The sequence below is a fragment of the Erythranthe guttata genome, chromosome 8, assembly GCF_056151865.1.
Source record: "Erythranthe guttata isolate IM_541 chromosome 8, IM_541, whole genome shotgun sequence".
Classification (NCBI taxonomy): Eukaryota; Viridiplantae; Streptophyta; class Magnoliopsida; order Lamiales; family Phrymaceae; genus Erythranthe; species Erythranthe guttata.
In genome coordinates, this window is record NC_142540.1 from 2745017 (window position 1) to 2760102 (window position 15086).

Below are 15086 nucleotides of genomic sequence, written 5' to 3' on the forward strand. Positions count from 1 at the left end.
CTTTTTGGGGTACAAAATAAAAAAAAATTGTTGTTTTCTTGAACCTCAAACCTAATTTCGAGCGGACAAAGTGCGAAAAAATAAAAATTACACCGGATTATTTAAAAAAAACTACATTATCTTACAAAAGAAAAATAAAAAAAATAATCTTTTATCACTAAATTATTCGACTGTGGATCTTTTATGTCACTGTTTGTAAAATATTAGGTGAAAATATTTGGAAGAAAAAATAATTTTCAGATAACTTGATAACGTAATAGCTGAATGATTTTTTTTTCGTAAAATATTTTATTTTGATAAAACAATATAATTTTTAAATATGTTGATGGAATGTATTTTTATTTTTGAACTTTATAGTTTCAAAATGATTGATGAATAAAAAAAATATTTGACATTTGGCATCCTAAAAAAATATCACTACAAATATTAAATTTATATTTTTAGCTTTAAAAAATCATTTGGGGTGCATTATGCATGATTTATTGTATTTCGAGGGTGCAAAGTGCTATTAATTTATTTCGAGGGTGCAAAGTGCCAAAATTGTATATTTCAAGGGTGCAAAGTGAAATTAAGCCATTTTCTCCACACAGAAATCAATAAATAAATAAAATAAATAAATAAATAAATAAAAAAGAAAAGAAAAAAGCCAAAAGAAAAGGAAAAAAAAGAAAAGCAGAGAAAAAAAGAGGGCAGGCGTGAAAGGTCTGTGAGATAAAAACCCCTACGCTGCTAACTCCATTGGTTAGCCCCCCATTCTCCTTCTTCCCCTTTCTCTCTCTAAAACCCCTCTCTCTCTCTCTCTCTCTCTCTCTCTCTCTCTCTCTTCTTTCTTCTGTACCACAGACAAGAATTAAAATTAAAAAAAAAAAAAAGAGAGAGAGAGAAGAAAACAAAGAACAAATGATACTGAGCCCAAGATTGAATCCCTTGAGCATTTGCTTCCTGTCCTGAAGATAATGAGCAGAGGCCCCTGTGTCTTCTTCTCAGAAGAAGGAGATGGTTTCTCATTTCCAAAATCCAATCTTTGACGCCCTTTTCTGCGAGGAGGAGCGTCTCGACGATTATGCTGCACCACCACCACCCCCCGCCGCCGCCGCTTCTCATGAGATTCGTCAAACTCAACAAAGCCCCTTTACTTTCCTGTTCGACCACGACCTCTTCTGGGAGGACGGCGAGCTCGCCGCCCTTCTCGCCAAGGAGGAGGTGGAGGAAGCCCTGAACCGGGCGGCGCGTTCGGCTTACGATGCGATTGGCTCGGATGGGTGTCTGAAGACGGCGAGGAATCAGGGCGTTGAGTGGATGCTGAAGGTGATTGGGTACTATGGGTTCAACGCAATTACTGCTCTTTTAGCTGTGGACTATTACGATAGATTTGTTACGAGTCTCTGCTTTCAGAGGGATAAGCCATGGATGGGTCAATTGGCTGCTGTTGCGTGTCTTTCCATTGCTGCAAAGGTGGAGGAAACTCAGGTTCCTCTTCTATTGGACCTACAGGTATGTTTCTTCTCTGTTCTGCACTTGCAATGCAGGTGTTTGTTTAAATGCCTGTGTGAGGACATTTGTCTGTGTTATTGATTTGGGGGTTTTTTTTTCTTCTTTTTTTGGATTTGGGGTTTTGTTGTAGGTAGAAGAATCGAAGTATTTGTTTGAAGCAAAGACTATTCAGAGAATGGAGCTTCTAGTGCTCTCTACACTCCAATGGAAAATGAATCCTGTCACACCAGCCTCCTTCTTCGACCACATTGCGAGGAGATTCGAGCTGATTAACAACCGGCATTGTGAATTTTCGAGGAGGTGTGAAAGTGTCATTCTCTCTATTATCACTGGTACGTAGATCGATTCAATTCGATTCAATTCAAGAACGACCATATCTTTACTCGTGTTTAATGGATGGATTTGTTTACGATTTATATTGAAATTGAAGGCTAATAGATACAGATATATGAATGCAGATTGTAGGCTGGTGGCTTATCTTCCTTCTGTAATTGCTGCTGCAACGATGATCTATGTGATTAGAGAGTTACAGACATGTGATGCATTGGAATATCAGGATCAACTTATGAATGTGCTGCGAGCTAGCAAGGTTGGTTCCATTAGTAGCTTTGAATTCGACAACAGTGTTTTTTCTTTGTCGTGTCGGTTAAGAGTTAAGACACATTCGTTTCTTGATCGCAAACTATTACAGTAAAAAAAGGTCGTTCTTTGTCATACCAATTAAGATAAATTCATTTCTTGATTGCAAATTATTACAGGAAAAAAAGGTTGTTCTTTGTCATATCAATTAAGACTCAATTCGTTTCTTGATCACAAATTCTTTCAGGAAAAGGTTGAAGATTGCCATAAACTCATCACCGATGTAATGGACAATCTGAGCCGTAGATCCTGCAACAAGCGCAAGCACGAGTCGATCCCGAGCAGCCCGAGCGGTGTGATCGATGCCTACTTCAGCTCCGATAACTCAGCCGATTCATGGGCGGTGACATCATCGGTTACATCATCACCCGAGCCTTTGTTCAAGAGAAGAAGCAGAGCGCAGGACCAGCACACAAGATTGGCTTTCTCGTGGAACGAATGACTAATCCATCGTACTCGTTGAACTCTCTCTATCTCATTGTCTTATTTATTTATATGATTATGACAATGGTACCCCTTGGCAATCGCCCTATTTTAAGCTATGTTTTTTTTCCCTATCATAAAAATGTGACATTTTTCCCACCATATGTTGTTGTATTTCTGTCCCTGATTCGAAATGTGATGGATTAGACGACATCTTCGGCATTTTAACTATGTCACGTCTTTGATTGACGATGGATGGTAAAATTGGAAAGAGGGATTATCGGAGTTTTCCTTTATTGGTGATATGAATTTCAAGACTCGATTTTTATTTTTTTGTTTTTCGAAAAATTTGTCCATGTGTGTCTCTCATTACATTGCAATGTCCTACATAAATAAAAGCCTAGTACCTATGTTTGATCAAGTCTTTGGTTGTTGGCTCAAAGGAGGAATTACTGAATTACAGGAAATGTTTTATTTTCTCAATGTTTAGGACAGGTTGGCAAATTGTAGATTATTTGTTTTCTTGAAACTGTTTGACCTTTTTATTACACGTAAATGTTCGATCGAGATCGATGATTTCTCGACGAAAGAGGAGAGATTTTTCATGCAGTTGGATTTGAGTTTGAGGTTTCATTAGACTTTTCTTGATTGGACTTAGCCTAGTCGACAAAGATTTCTCCATTTGTTTGCACATACTCTGAGCCCTAATTTTTATTTTATTAATTATGTAATTTTATTGAAAATTGCATAAACTTCGGACCATTGTTGTTGGAATCGGATAATATGGCTGAGAAAGATTCTCAGAATTTGAAGTTAATAATTATTGGTTATTAATTTAGTAATTTAATAATTTTAATTGAATGACTGCTGTTGAGCTATTTTCTGCAGCAGATAGCACATGGTTTTAACATTTTAGCTATTTCTATTTTTTATTTTTTTTTTATTTTAATTTTTGTTTTATTTCAATTTATTGTTTTGAAAGAGTTGGGACAAATAGGACCATGGAATGGTACGTACTTCTCTGTGCATTTTTGGACCAATTTTGAAATGTGATTTTTTATTTTATTTTATTTATAATAATACGATACTTAATTCAACATCGTTTGTTAAAAGCACGTTTGTTAACAAAACATTAAATCAGTATTTTTGTTGAAACGAGCTATGAATTTGTTAAGAACTCGAGTTCGGCTAAAAAAAAAAATAACGAAATGTATATTTAAAAGAAAATCAATACATTCGAGTTGGGCTCGTAAATTAATTTAATTTTATTTTACTAATATTAAAGATAATTTGATTATTGAGTGATCTAAGCATTTGATTATGGGGAAATGATTATTGGACCAAAAAAAAGATTATTGGACCACGTGGAGATTTGGTGACAATCATTTGTTAGGGTTTAGGCAGTGCTAATCCTAATGGGCCCCACCCAATAATTATCGAATCATACGATCCAATCACTGCATTTTTATTTTTGACCAAATCATAGTATACATAAATTGCGTTTCATAAACAAGCCCTTTGCACCATATTATTTTCATTAACAAATGTTTAAATTGACGATTAAATCATTTTAATCTTTTCTTCTTCCTCTAAATTCAGTTCACAATGACCATTAATTAATTTTTTTTAAAAAAAAAACTTATCCATTAATTAACATTTTAGATTAATTACATAGCCATTTAATTCGAACTTATAACTTTCGAATTTAATAAATAAATTAAATGAAGGTGTACAAAAATGGCACCTCTTGTGGTAATTGGTTATCAATTTTTTTGACTTTTGGATCAATCATGCAAATTAATTTGGCTATATTGTGATTTTTTTAATGAAGATTGATTAATAATTATTATTATTTTTATTACAAGAATGGTGTTCATAACTGGGAAGTGATCCCTACATGAAAATGGAAAAGGTACAACAATTAAAAAACAAAAACAGCATAATTCTCATGTGAGCTTTGGACAGAGGTAAATGGTTGGAAACAGCTATAATAATTATAATAAATAAATAAATAAATAAATAACAATTTACTATGAATTTTACTATTTTGAAATTATTTTTCGAGTTACTAAATATTATTTTTATTCTATTTAAAACATTGAAAAATGAAAACAATATTTCAAGAAAAATAGTACATGTTGTGTAAAATGTGTTTGAAAAATAATTCAAAGTGAAAAAGAAAAATAAATAAAAATAAAAATTTAATATCCACACGTACAACAGAAAAATTAATATGAATCTGAATTAATGAGGATGTATATATGTTAGATGAAGTGATGAATTTTAATGTGGTACCAAATATTTGCAAGAACACTGACATTTTATTTAATTTGGTAGATTAATGTAAGAGTAGTATGTGGGACAATATTAATTCATATTTCATAAATGCATGGTGGATTCAAGGAATGATTCCTATTTTAAATTCTGCTAGATTGAGTTTGACCAAGACTTTTTTGAGCAATAACCCATTGTTTCGGAATTTTAATTAATTAATTAATTAATTAATAAACAATAGTATATGATTAAAGCTTTGGGCAAATAGCATTTCAACCCCTAAAAAACCTCATCTTTGCACTTTCTACCCTAAAAAATATAAAAAAGAGACAATCCCTCTTCGAATATACTCTTTGTTGCGCTTTGCCCAAAAGTGTATTTCATGTGAAACCCTAGCCTTATTTGAGTGATTTGGAAGGGTAATTTCGTCAATCGTCAGCATTAATACGTGTGCGAAGTCAGCGCACTTCTAGGTGTTGCTGACGGCAGGGGTGTTGGGTAGGGTTTTGAGCTCGACTGTCCCCTTTGAGGTTCATCCTTATGTCTGACTTTCATATCTTCGTAGATCGGTGTGTACATTGTGTGTACATTGTGTGTCAGGCTTTCTTCAGCGAAGTGTACGTGGTACAAATCGGAGGATGTTTCACTAAATTTGACACCAAAATGATGGACATGTAAGAAGATTCATAGTTAAGGGGCAGTTATAATTATCCAAACATGAAGAGTTTTTTCGTAATTTAACCTTATATCAGAGAATGGACGTAATTTACCCAATCAAGAATTGTGTAATAACTAATCCGGAATATAATTATTTATATCATGCAATTTCCATCCTCATAAATATTTAGTAGTTGTAGTATTTTCTAAGATGTGAGATACATACTATTTAACATTTTAAATATTAGCGAACTCCCATGAAATAAAAGCTGTTATGGTAAGAAATTTATGACACTGTCCCAGATAATTCATTATTACTAATAATTTACACAAATAATGTCAATTATTTGAATTTTTAACAGCAGTTTGATTCTGCAGTTTAAACATCATCGTACAAGAATTTTCACCATCTTATGATATAGTCAGAAAATCTCATAAAATACATAATATTACAGATACAGTGAAATGTATATATCTAGTAATTTTCCACCTTTAATTTACATTTAATGAAAGAAGTATATTTAATCAATTTGAAATATTGCTAGACAGCCAATCAAGGCCTTCATATAGTCCTTGCCCAGAGGTTGCACAACTGCTCTGTATATACCTGCATCAATTCACCATACAAAAAGAAAGAAAAAAAATAACAAAAAATTTTTTTTATCAGGCTTTCTTTATTTTATTTTGTAAATTATTTTTTTCGATTTTGAATTAATTGGTAATTTCCGGAATCTTCATTGAATTAGGAAGATCTTGCTTATTAGCGAATACGAGTAGCGTTGCGTCTCTTAATTCGTTCTATTAGAAGAAGTAAATTTAGGCCATGTCATAAAATAAAATTGTATTTATTTTGATATAGATAGATAGAATATTGTAATAAAATAATTTTTTTTACGTGATCGAGCATACGATGAAGCTCGTCTTTGGCTTCCGGAACTCTTTCACTGTCATTACTATCCACCATCAAAATCAGTCCCTGTGTGTTCTGAAAGTCACGATGCCTCCATAATCGATGTATCTGTAAATTCAATCACTAATAATTATCGAAACGGACATTTTTTTTTTGGTTTTCCTATGTATTAAATCTAGTACGGATCGAACTTTTTAATAATCTTGTCTTGTCCTCCTACATCACATACGGTGAAACTCACGCTCTTAAAATCTACCATCTCTATGTTGAAACCTGGTAGTGTAACATATAAACATGCATCGAAATTTATATATACACACACAGTTTCTTGATTTAAATATTTATGTTTTCGATATATTTGAATTTGAGGTTAAATATATATATACATGCCAATAGTGGGTATCGTAGTAATAATATCTCCGAACTTCAACTTGTAATGAATAGTCGTTTTGCCAGCGGAATCGAGTCCAACCATTAAAATCTTAATTTCGCCTACCCGGGAAATCGCCAAACCCATTGTTTCAATGAATTGGCACACCACAAAAAATAAAAAAGCTTTGATGCAAATAAATGAACTATGTAAGAATGTTTTCGATAAATTAGATACATCTGTATACACTTGCATTATCCAAAGAAATAAGTGCTCAAGGATTAGGATTCTTATTCTTGATATGTATATCGATCCATTACATTGCTTCGGGATCGAGCTAATTAAATTTCATGTTACATTAGACAATCAATAAATACATATAAAAAAAATCGGAAAATTGTTTATAAAGTAGTGCATATGATGAAGCTATTTTCGGGAGATTGCATCCTTGGCGGATTGAAGGGTGGATTCGACCGAAGCAGCGGCATTAGACAAGATGCTGCCGCTGGTGTTAGAGGCGGCAGGGGCAGAATGTGGCTGATGAAGAACTTTCACCGGCTGCATCTGCTCGTGACCTTGCCCCGCTGATGAATAAATATCTACACTCTCCACCGTTTTTTCCGGTTGCCATTGGCCACTACGCGTGCTAGTTGCCTAAAAAACAAAAAACAAAACATCAATTTTCCAGAATTTATTACATTTTTTTACGATTTAAAATTGATTTTTTTTTTATTTTAAATACAATTTTTTTGCACAAACATGTGAAATAAAATCAAGTAAATAAAAACACTTGTAATGTACCTTGTTTGCTGATGCACTCATATTTTGTGTTCTGGTAGGTTGATCTTCAAAGGTGACAGAGAGTCCTTTGATATGCTTAAACAATTAATCTTTATGTGATTCTTTATTTAACTAATATATATTCGCCTACTCGTTTATTTTTGGTTCCTCAGATTTTGGAGAAGACTCGGTCCTCACCTTTCAAATATCACATGTTTCCGATTTAATTCGTGGACATGCTTTTAAATAGCCATGGTTAAGATGTAAATTCATTTTCAGGAATTGTCCATTATAAATCGCAATTTTCGTGTGGGACTGTGTTTTAAATCGTCATACACAAAATAACGAGTGAACCTTAATCAAATCCTCAAGGAAATTATATATTTGAACTAACAAATTCAAATCCTCAGCAGCAAGTAACAAAGCAAAATAGATCAAAACCGTAATCTTTTCGACACACTTTTCGAATGTAGCTTAAATTTTCATTATTATAGTGCATTGACATGCGAGAATACACGAAACATGACCAAATGGTGTTCACGGATGTAATTATACAGACCTAGTAAAGATACGAATGTTACACAATGGTGCTAGAAAACCATTCGGCAAAAAAAAAATACGATTTTATGCTCATATATATTCTAAACAGACAACAACGCGAGGGCCAATAATCTATTGAACCCGAGCATCTTGCTACGTTTGGAAGGACAATTTTGAATTGTTTCAAATAATATGATCATATTAGGGAAATATTAAGGGAAGAAGAATAGGTGTAGTAACCATGTGAACTGATGTAAAGCAATACGATCAGTAAGTGACAAGAGGCGATCCACTGCAATGAACATCAGCGTTTTCAGACAACCTTTGCCTCGGAGACAATGTATTGCTTGCAGCAGCATCAACATCAACATTTACAATACTTTTCCTCTTTTGAGAATCAGTCTTCGACTTTTCCTCATTATCCTCCGATTCTACGCGTAATAGCTCCACTTGGTGCTGTGAAATCATTGCTTGAGCATCTGCAATAACCGGCCCATCATCCTCTGAAGCGTACAAGATTTTTTTGACTGCTTCCATCACCTGCAATCGATATTAAAAAATATTCAGCATACACATTCCGGAAGATTCTTGAAATTTCGTCGGAAAAAAAAAGGAGTAATGTGGAAAGCAGTACAGGTGATTTTTCGATATCAGGGATCTGGCACAAGATCTCGATATCCCTCAACTTGTTGAAGTAGAAGTCCCTTTCTTTCTCAAGATTATCAACTGATAGCTTCAATTCAGTGATCTGCAATACAGAAAAATATATAAGCAACTCTTAAAGCTACGTAACACAGTTTCTCAGAAGGAGGAATTTTTTTACCTGTTGTTCGAACTTTGCACGTTCTGCTTCAGGGTAGACAGAAGAAGAAGGCCCACTACTTGAAGAAGGCCTAGAAGAAACTTTAACAGATTGATTTGATGTGTTCGAATGAGTTACATCGGTTCTTCGGCTAGTATGAGTGGCGTGTTTGGGGACTGCTGCCGAAGTTTTAGTTGCAGGTTGCGATGCTGCAGTTCTCCTGCTCAGCTCTTTTCCACCTTTGCAAGCCTCTCTCCTTTCCAAAGGGTTGTAACTAGAATAGGGAATAAACACAATAAGAAGATTCAGTCAAGACATTTTCACATTGCCATATGAAGTTACTGCAAAATGTGATTAAGTGGATTATAGACATCAAAATATTATTCTTCAAAAAGTTCAAGTGTTACTTATCGAGCAGAGAGGCAATTAAGTTTGCAAACCTCAACTAGGAATTTTTCATTTTGGGTCAATCTAATGCATCAGTAGATCATCAAAGATATAAAACACTAGCATGGTAAACTAGGTAGAGTAATCATCACAAGTGCAAACAATAATCCTGATCACATATTCCGATGTTAGAACTGTTTGACATTCCCAATTTCACAGTACGAAAGGCATGAATGGAGGATATGCACAAAAGGTCCAATGAATAAATTTGACATGATTCAGAAAATTCTCGTGACACAATAATTTCCGAAGAACATATAGCTTTTTGCGTCTCAATGCAAATTAAAACCCGTTATACCAAACTTGCATACAACACTATAAACCAAATAGAAATTGACATCCCATTCGCGGATAATGAAAATATATGAACAAAAGTTAACTGAGCGAAAGAGTGTACAGTCTGAACACATCTTTCATTTACACGCAATCAACACACCAAATCAATAAATTTGCCAAGAGGAAAAATGTCAGAAAAATTGAGTCCCCCAGAAATTACTTGTGTATGTGTTCTCCATGAACAGAGTCGCAGTAATGCTTCATCCATTGCATAAATTCCAAATTATCCAACGCCCTCCCTTTAATCAATTTGTTAACCTCTATATGCTGCGCCCACACAAACACAAAAATCCAGGTGTCGGAAGATATAATCAGAACTCAGCAACAATAGCAAATGAAATTGAATTGTATGAAAGCATAATCAAACAGGGTCAATCGATTCCAGGATAACAGTTGTTTAAGTATAACTTTTTTTTACAGGAAAACCTAAAAAAAAAAATCGAAGCACAAATACTACCTTAGTGATCTTGAGTTTGTTGAAAACATCCTGAAGAACCTTGTAGTTCTGAATCATCTCGTACTCATTCTTCGCGTCGAAATTGACCTTGTGCATCGGAACCATCCCTGGATGAACGGCATCCATCAGCTGGCATTGAACGGCACCTGTGCAAGCCTGCAACAATTTTTTTTTTTCAGACGGTGACAAACAGAATTAAACAACCACGCATCGCGATTCGACGATTCAATTAACCAAATTACAAATCGGTGGGAACTTCAAACCGAGCGAATTAGGGATTTGGGATTTGAGATTTGAGATCGGTACCTCTTCGACTTTGGAAAGGTTGAGATGAAGAGTAGAATTGATCCAGGCGAGAATCTCCGATCTGCCGACGAAGTATGCCCCGTCCATCATTCCGATGTTGGTCGCCATCTCTGTAACTTTCTTCTTCCGATCTGAGTATCGATTTTAGTGGGGAAGGAGAAGAGTGTGGGGGCGTGTGTGGGGGAAAGGGGTGCCTGTTTTTTAAAACGTGGTGAGAGCGGGAATTATAGCCGTTGTAATTCAAAAAGGTCGGGCTTTTTGGTGTTATTGGGCTGGGCTAAACTCCAAGAAGGTACTGGCCCGAATCAATAATTGTTAGGCCCGAATCAATAATTGTTAGGCCCGTTAAGGAAGAAAACAATTCAATTAGTTCCTTCTCTTAGGAATTAGGAATTATATGACATTAAAAAGTTAAATATATTTTTCAGTATCAAAGTATATAATTATTATATATTTCTAGACCAATAAATTTTCTAGAACTTTCATAAAATGCCAAAAAACGAAATTATGGGAGTCTAAACCACGTCGATCAATTATATCAAATTTTAGGAGGAATCGAGTTTTGTTGGTTTTTTGGAAAACCCCGTGTGGTTTTGGTGAAGAAACTAGTATTTCACTTGTGCCATATACACGTACGTGAATGATTTTAAAAAATAAAAATAATTTTGGATTAAATATTAGACTAAAAAGCTTCGATATTCTATAACATGACATAATACAAAAAATCAATTATTCCTTTTGATTAAATCAAAAGAAAAATAATTGTTGATAAAAAATATTAAATATGAAAAATGTGGTACAAGTGATTCTCGCGAACTCTGTGGACCAAGTCTGTGTAGAACCACCTGAACTCTACATATCTCAATTTTTTTTTTTTGGCATATTGATAATTTACATAATGGAACAATCATAACAACGTAAAAATTATACATTCGATATGTTGTCGTCTCGATCGATATGAAATTGTAGATTCTATTTTGTGATTGCACAAATCATTTTGGGTTGGGGAAAAGGTAAGATTTGTGCAAGTGTAGGGTCTAAACTCTAAACAATCAAAACTCTCAACACCTAATTTTTTGATAAATGTTTCTCTAGGTGCCAAAAAGTAATTAAAAAAGTACACGGGGGCCCAGTTGAAAAATTAGCACAACACGACAGTCAGACAAAGCTAAGAACAATCCAGAACAACTACTAGAAGAACAACAACAACAAATCCTACGATGATTACAATCAACACTCTCTCTAAGAAAATTAAAAAAAAATAAAAAATTACAACATGTCAGTGAAAAATCATACATACACATCTCTCCAGATGAATCGGAGCTCCATTTTATCGAACCGTTATTCGTCCATGCGCATCACAACGAACCATAATAGTACGACGAAGAAAACGAGGAACACGGAAACCTCTCGAGCGCTTGAAGCGCCTCCTTCATCGACGGTCTCTTCTGCGGGACCGGACAAATACAACCGTACCCTAATCTCAACAATGCCAGCAAGGCGTCCTCCTTCCCTTCCATCTCGCCACGTATCGCCGCGTCGGCCATCCTCACCACCTTTCCCCTGTCCTCGTCGGACGCTGACATGGCACCGCCGACGACCAATGCAGGCCCCGTTTCGTCCGACACGATCACCTTCCCGGTTAGCAATTCCAAAAGGACGACGCCGAACGAGAACACGTCGAGTTTCGGATTGGGCTTGAGGCTCCGAAGGGATTCGGGCGCGTAGTAAGGGGAAAGGCCGATCACGCTAGGGCTGGGGCTCGGCGTGGCACCACCGCCGCTGGAGGCGGCGTAGTCTTGGAAGCTGTCTCGGGAGGCAGTGGAGCGTTTGCTGCCGAAGTTGTTACGGGCGGAGCCGCCCGCGGTTTTGGAGCTGTGGTCGCCGGCGACGAGGCGTTGGAGGCCGAAGTCGCCGATTTTGGGCTCCATTTCAGGGCCTAGGAGAATGTTGGTGGGCTTTAGGTTACCGTGCACGTGCTTCTTCTCGTGGATGTAGCATAGCCCGCGCGCCACGCCTTTCGCTATTCGGAGCCGGATTTCCCAGGGTAATGGACATGGTGAAGAGCCAGCTTTTCCTGGAAAAAGAAAAATAAGAAATGACCACCAAAATTGTATTATTACTAATTTCTTTTTTCTCTCTTTTTTTTTTTTAATTTATTATATTAAATGCAAATTAGAAAATTGATATTAATGATTGTGTAAAAAAAAATAAAAAATACAGTAGTACCATTTGTTGAAAATTGAAATAGACAAATTGAATTTGAAGTTGGTAAATGTGGAATGGAATTTGGCTCAATATAAATAGCTTTGAAAGAAACATTGCTATCATGCGCAGTGAAGAAGGCCGAGGAGTGATGGGCTACAAGACAGATTGACTTTACACAAATGGTTGCCGATAGAGAAGCATTAAAAACAAGAAGCTTTCAGTTACACCAACTCCACCGCTTCAATTTTGGTCCCCCCACCCCCACCCCCACCCCCACCCCCACCCCCCAGCACATTTTAGCAGGACACGTATATTTTCCGCCAAATTGCGCCAAAATACAATTCTGTCTAATTTACAAAAACAAACATTATAAATCATAGTGAAAGTGACACTGCATGAAACTAGCACGTTCAATTTTAAGCACGACTTGTAATTAATCATAAGCCAAGAGAATAAACTAAATTGAAATAAAAGATGTAAAATTGGATCATATAATAAGCCAATCATAAATCATATATTTATGTTGAAATTGAATAATTAATTAATTGGAGGGAAACAAAATCGTAGACTTACTGTAACGCGCGTTAGCAAGGCTGCCATTGGGAACAAAATCGTAGATGATGAGCTTCTCGTCGGTGCCCCAATAAAATCCTCGGATCCGGACCAGATTCGGGTGCACCAATTTCGCGATGACCCGAATCTGGTTCTCGAAATCCCTAAACCGCTCGACGCCGTTCTCCCCGATTCGCCGGACGGCGAAAGTGGTCCCGTCTTCCAGAACCGCCTTGTACATTATGCTCGACCCCGACGCGCCTAATATGTACGCCGACGCCTTCAGCAGCGTGTCGAGTTCCAGCTCCTTTTCCCCGTCCACCGTTACTAGGGCTCCGGTTTTCTTCTCCGATTGGGCGGCGGCGGCAGCGTGCATTTCGTGGTTTTTGATTGAATTTGTAGTTTCTTCGCCGTCGGAGTTCGTTGATTCCGAGGTGGTTTCTTCGCCGTCGGCGGCGGCGTGTCTCTGTTTCTTCAAGCAGGTCCAGCTTCTCAGCCAGTTGTATTCTTCCGAGGAGGATGCGGAGGAAGCCCAGTCGAAATCACGTGCGCTTTCCGCCTCCTTTTTGATGGCTTTATCCACGATTCTCCTTTTCTTTAGGTGATAAACGTATACGAAAATCACGACGAGTATTCCGATTCCGGCGATATCGCCGACGACGATTCCCAGGATCGTTCCGGTCCTCAGCCCGGTTCGTTTCGCTTGGGGCGGGTTTGCGCCGTCCGGTGAGGCGGTTGCTGGGTTGGACTCTATGGTTTTCGGTATGGCGGCGATTGCCGGAGGAGATTCCGGTACGGATGCATTTGGCAAAGCGGCGGCGGAAGATGGAATCGGGCAGAGGTTTTCCAACGGCTTGCCGCATAACTCGGGGTTGCCGGAGTACGACTTTGTGTCTTGGTTGGAGAAAAGATTCGAGTCCGGTATTGACCCGGTCAGGTTGTTGAACGAAAGATCTAAGGTTGCATTTGTTGGGATTTTTTCAGCAAATTCCGGCGGGATTTCGCCGGAAATTCTATTGAAAGAGACATTAAAGTACGCGAGATTACCGCCGCCGAAATCGGCAGGCAACGACCCGTTTATCAAATTGGAAGAAAGATCCAAAACCCGAACCGATTCGAATCCACCCGGAAGCGAATCGAAGAAGTAGTTATTCTTCAGAGAAACGTCCGTCAAATTCTGGAGTGCAGTCAAATTCACCGGCAGTCTCCCCGACAGTGCGTTATCGGAGAGATTAAGAAGCCGGAGATTTTTCAGGTTCCCGACGAGCTCCGGCAGCTCACCGGAGATCAAATTGTTGGAGAAATCAAGAAACTGAAGCTCGGCGGCGTTGAACAGGGAGGAAGGAATCGAACCGTTGATTGAATTGTTGGCGAGATTAACGTTCCTGAGGTGGTCGATCATGCCGAGGTTCGCCGGAATGGAGCCCAAAAGCCCGAAATTCGGGAGGGAAAGGCCCGTGACCCGATAATAGGCGTCCGCCGAACCCGGGGTGCCGCACGTGACTCCATTCCACGCACACGGCGTTGCGTCGCCGTTATTCCAGCCCCGCAAAACTCCAAACGGATCGCTCAGAATACTGTACTTGAACGACAGCAACAAAACGCCGTCGGTGTTAAGCCCGAAGCACCCGGCCCGAATCAGAATAACAAAAGCGAGTACACTCCATCGCCATGGATAAAACAATGGGAAGCTCATGGTGCCGTATCCGGCATCTCTTCCTCACAGAATCAAGTAATGATGAGAGAGAAAGTGTGAGTGATAACTCTAGAGAGAGAAAGTGATAGAGAGAGAGAGAGAGCGAGAGAGAGAGATTACAGTAATAATGAATGAAGTGAGATTTATGGCGTACGAGTGACCATGTGAATGGAGATTTGTACAAAATAAATTAAA

General features: G+C 37.5%; 4 protein-coding genes and 1 pseudogene across 4 annotated transcripts; 1 reads left to right on the forward strand and 4 right to left on the reverse strand.

Moving 5' to 3' along the window:
* The first annotated feature begins 681 nt into the window (after positions 1-681).
* On the forward strand, positions 682-2884 carry LOC105973223 (cyclin-D3-3). The gene is made up of 4 exons (XM_012998244.2): positions 682-1494; positions 1625-1826; positions 1953-2083; positions 2321-2884. Exons 1-4 carry the CDS (start codon positions 997-999, stop codon positions 2573-2575), a joined length of 1086 nt encoding a protein of 361 aa, XP_012853698.2. The 5' UTR covers positions 682-996; the 3' UTR covers positions 2576-2884.
* A 3128-nt stretch (positions 2885-6012) lies between these two features.
* On the reverse strand, positions 6013-6872 carry LOC105975652 (ADP-ribosylation factor 2-like; annotated as a pseudogene).
* A 96-nt stretch (positions 6873-6968) lies between these two features.
* Positions 6969-7711, reverse strand: LOC105975659 (uncharacterized). The gene is made up of 2 exons (XM_013000861.2): positions 7569-7711; positions 6969-7421 (listed from the first exon to the last, which is right to left on the reverse strand). Exons 1-2 carry the CDS (start codon positions 7587-7589, stop codon positions 7194-7196), a joined length of 249 nt encoding a protein of 82 aa, XP_012856315.1. The 5' UTR covers positions 7590-7711; the 3' UTR covers positions 6969-7193.
* Positions 7712-8007: 296 nt separating this feature from the next.
* EB1C (end binding protein 1C) lies at positions 8008-10665 on the reverse strand. The gene is made up of 6 exons (XM_012998254.2): positions 10436-10665; positions 10130-10285; positions 9833-9939; positions 8911-9163; positions 8722-8835; positions 8008-8627 (listed from the first exon to the last, which is right to left on the reverse strand). The coding sequence occupies exons 1-6, from the start codon at positions 10541-10543 to the stop codon at positions 8355-8357; spliced, it is 1011 nt and encodes a 336-aa protein (XP_012853708.2). The 5' UTR covers positions 10544-10665; the 3' UTR covers positions 8008-8354.
* Positions 10666-11282: 617 nt separating this feature from the next.
* Positions 11283-15086, reverse strand: LOC105974883 (putative LRR receptor-like serine/threonine-protein kinase At4g37250). The gene is made up of 2 exons (XM_088821632.1): positions 13217-15086; positions 11283-12512 (listed from the first exon to the last, which is right to left on the reverse strand). Exons 1-2 carry the CDS (start codon positions 14889-14891, stop codon positions 11794-11796), a joined length of 2394 nt encoding a protein of 797 aa, XP_088677758.1. The 5' UTR covers positions 14892-15086; the 3' UTR covers positions 11283-11793.

Coding starts and splice junctions, on each gene's coding strand:
- LOC105973223 (XM_012998244.2), top strand. CDS start 997: ATGGTTTCTCATTTCCAAAATCCAATCTTTGACGCCCTTTTCTGCGAG. Junction 1,827..1,952: donor CATTCTCTCTATTATCACTG/GTACGTAGATCG, acceptor ATATGAATGCAG/ATTGTAGGCTGGTGGCTTAT. Junction 2,084..2,320: donor ATGTGCTGCGAGCTAGCAAG/GTTGGTTCCATT, acceptor AAATTCTTTCAG/GAAAAGGTTGAAGATTGCCA.
- LOC105975659 (XM_013000861.2), bottom strand. CDS start 7,589: ATGAGTGCATCAGCAAACAAG. Junction 7,422..7,568: donor TGAGTGCATCAGCAAACAAG/GTACATTACAAG, acceptor TTTGTTTTTTAG/GCAACTAGCACGCGTAGTGG.
- EB1C (XM_012998254.2), bottom strand. CDS start 10,543: ATGGCGACCAACATCGGAATGATGGACGGGGCATACTTCGTCGGCAGA. Junction 10,286..10,435: donor ACCTTTCCAAAGTCGAAGAG/GTACCGATCTCA, acceptor AAATTGTTGCAG/GCTTGCACAGGTGCCGTTCA. Junction 9,940..10,129: donor ACAAACTCAAGATCACTAAG/GTAGTATTTGTG, acceptor GTGTGGGCGCAG/CATATAGAGGTTAACAAATT.
- LOC105974883 (XM_088821632.1), bottom strand. CDS start 14,891: ATGAGCTTCCCATTGTTTTATCCATGGCGATGGAGTGTACTCGCTTTT. Junction 12,513..13,216: donor CCTTGCTAACGCGCGTTACA/GTAAGTCTACGA, acceptor TTCTTTTTCCAG/GAAAAGCTGGCTCTTCACCA.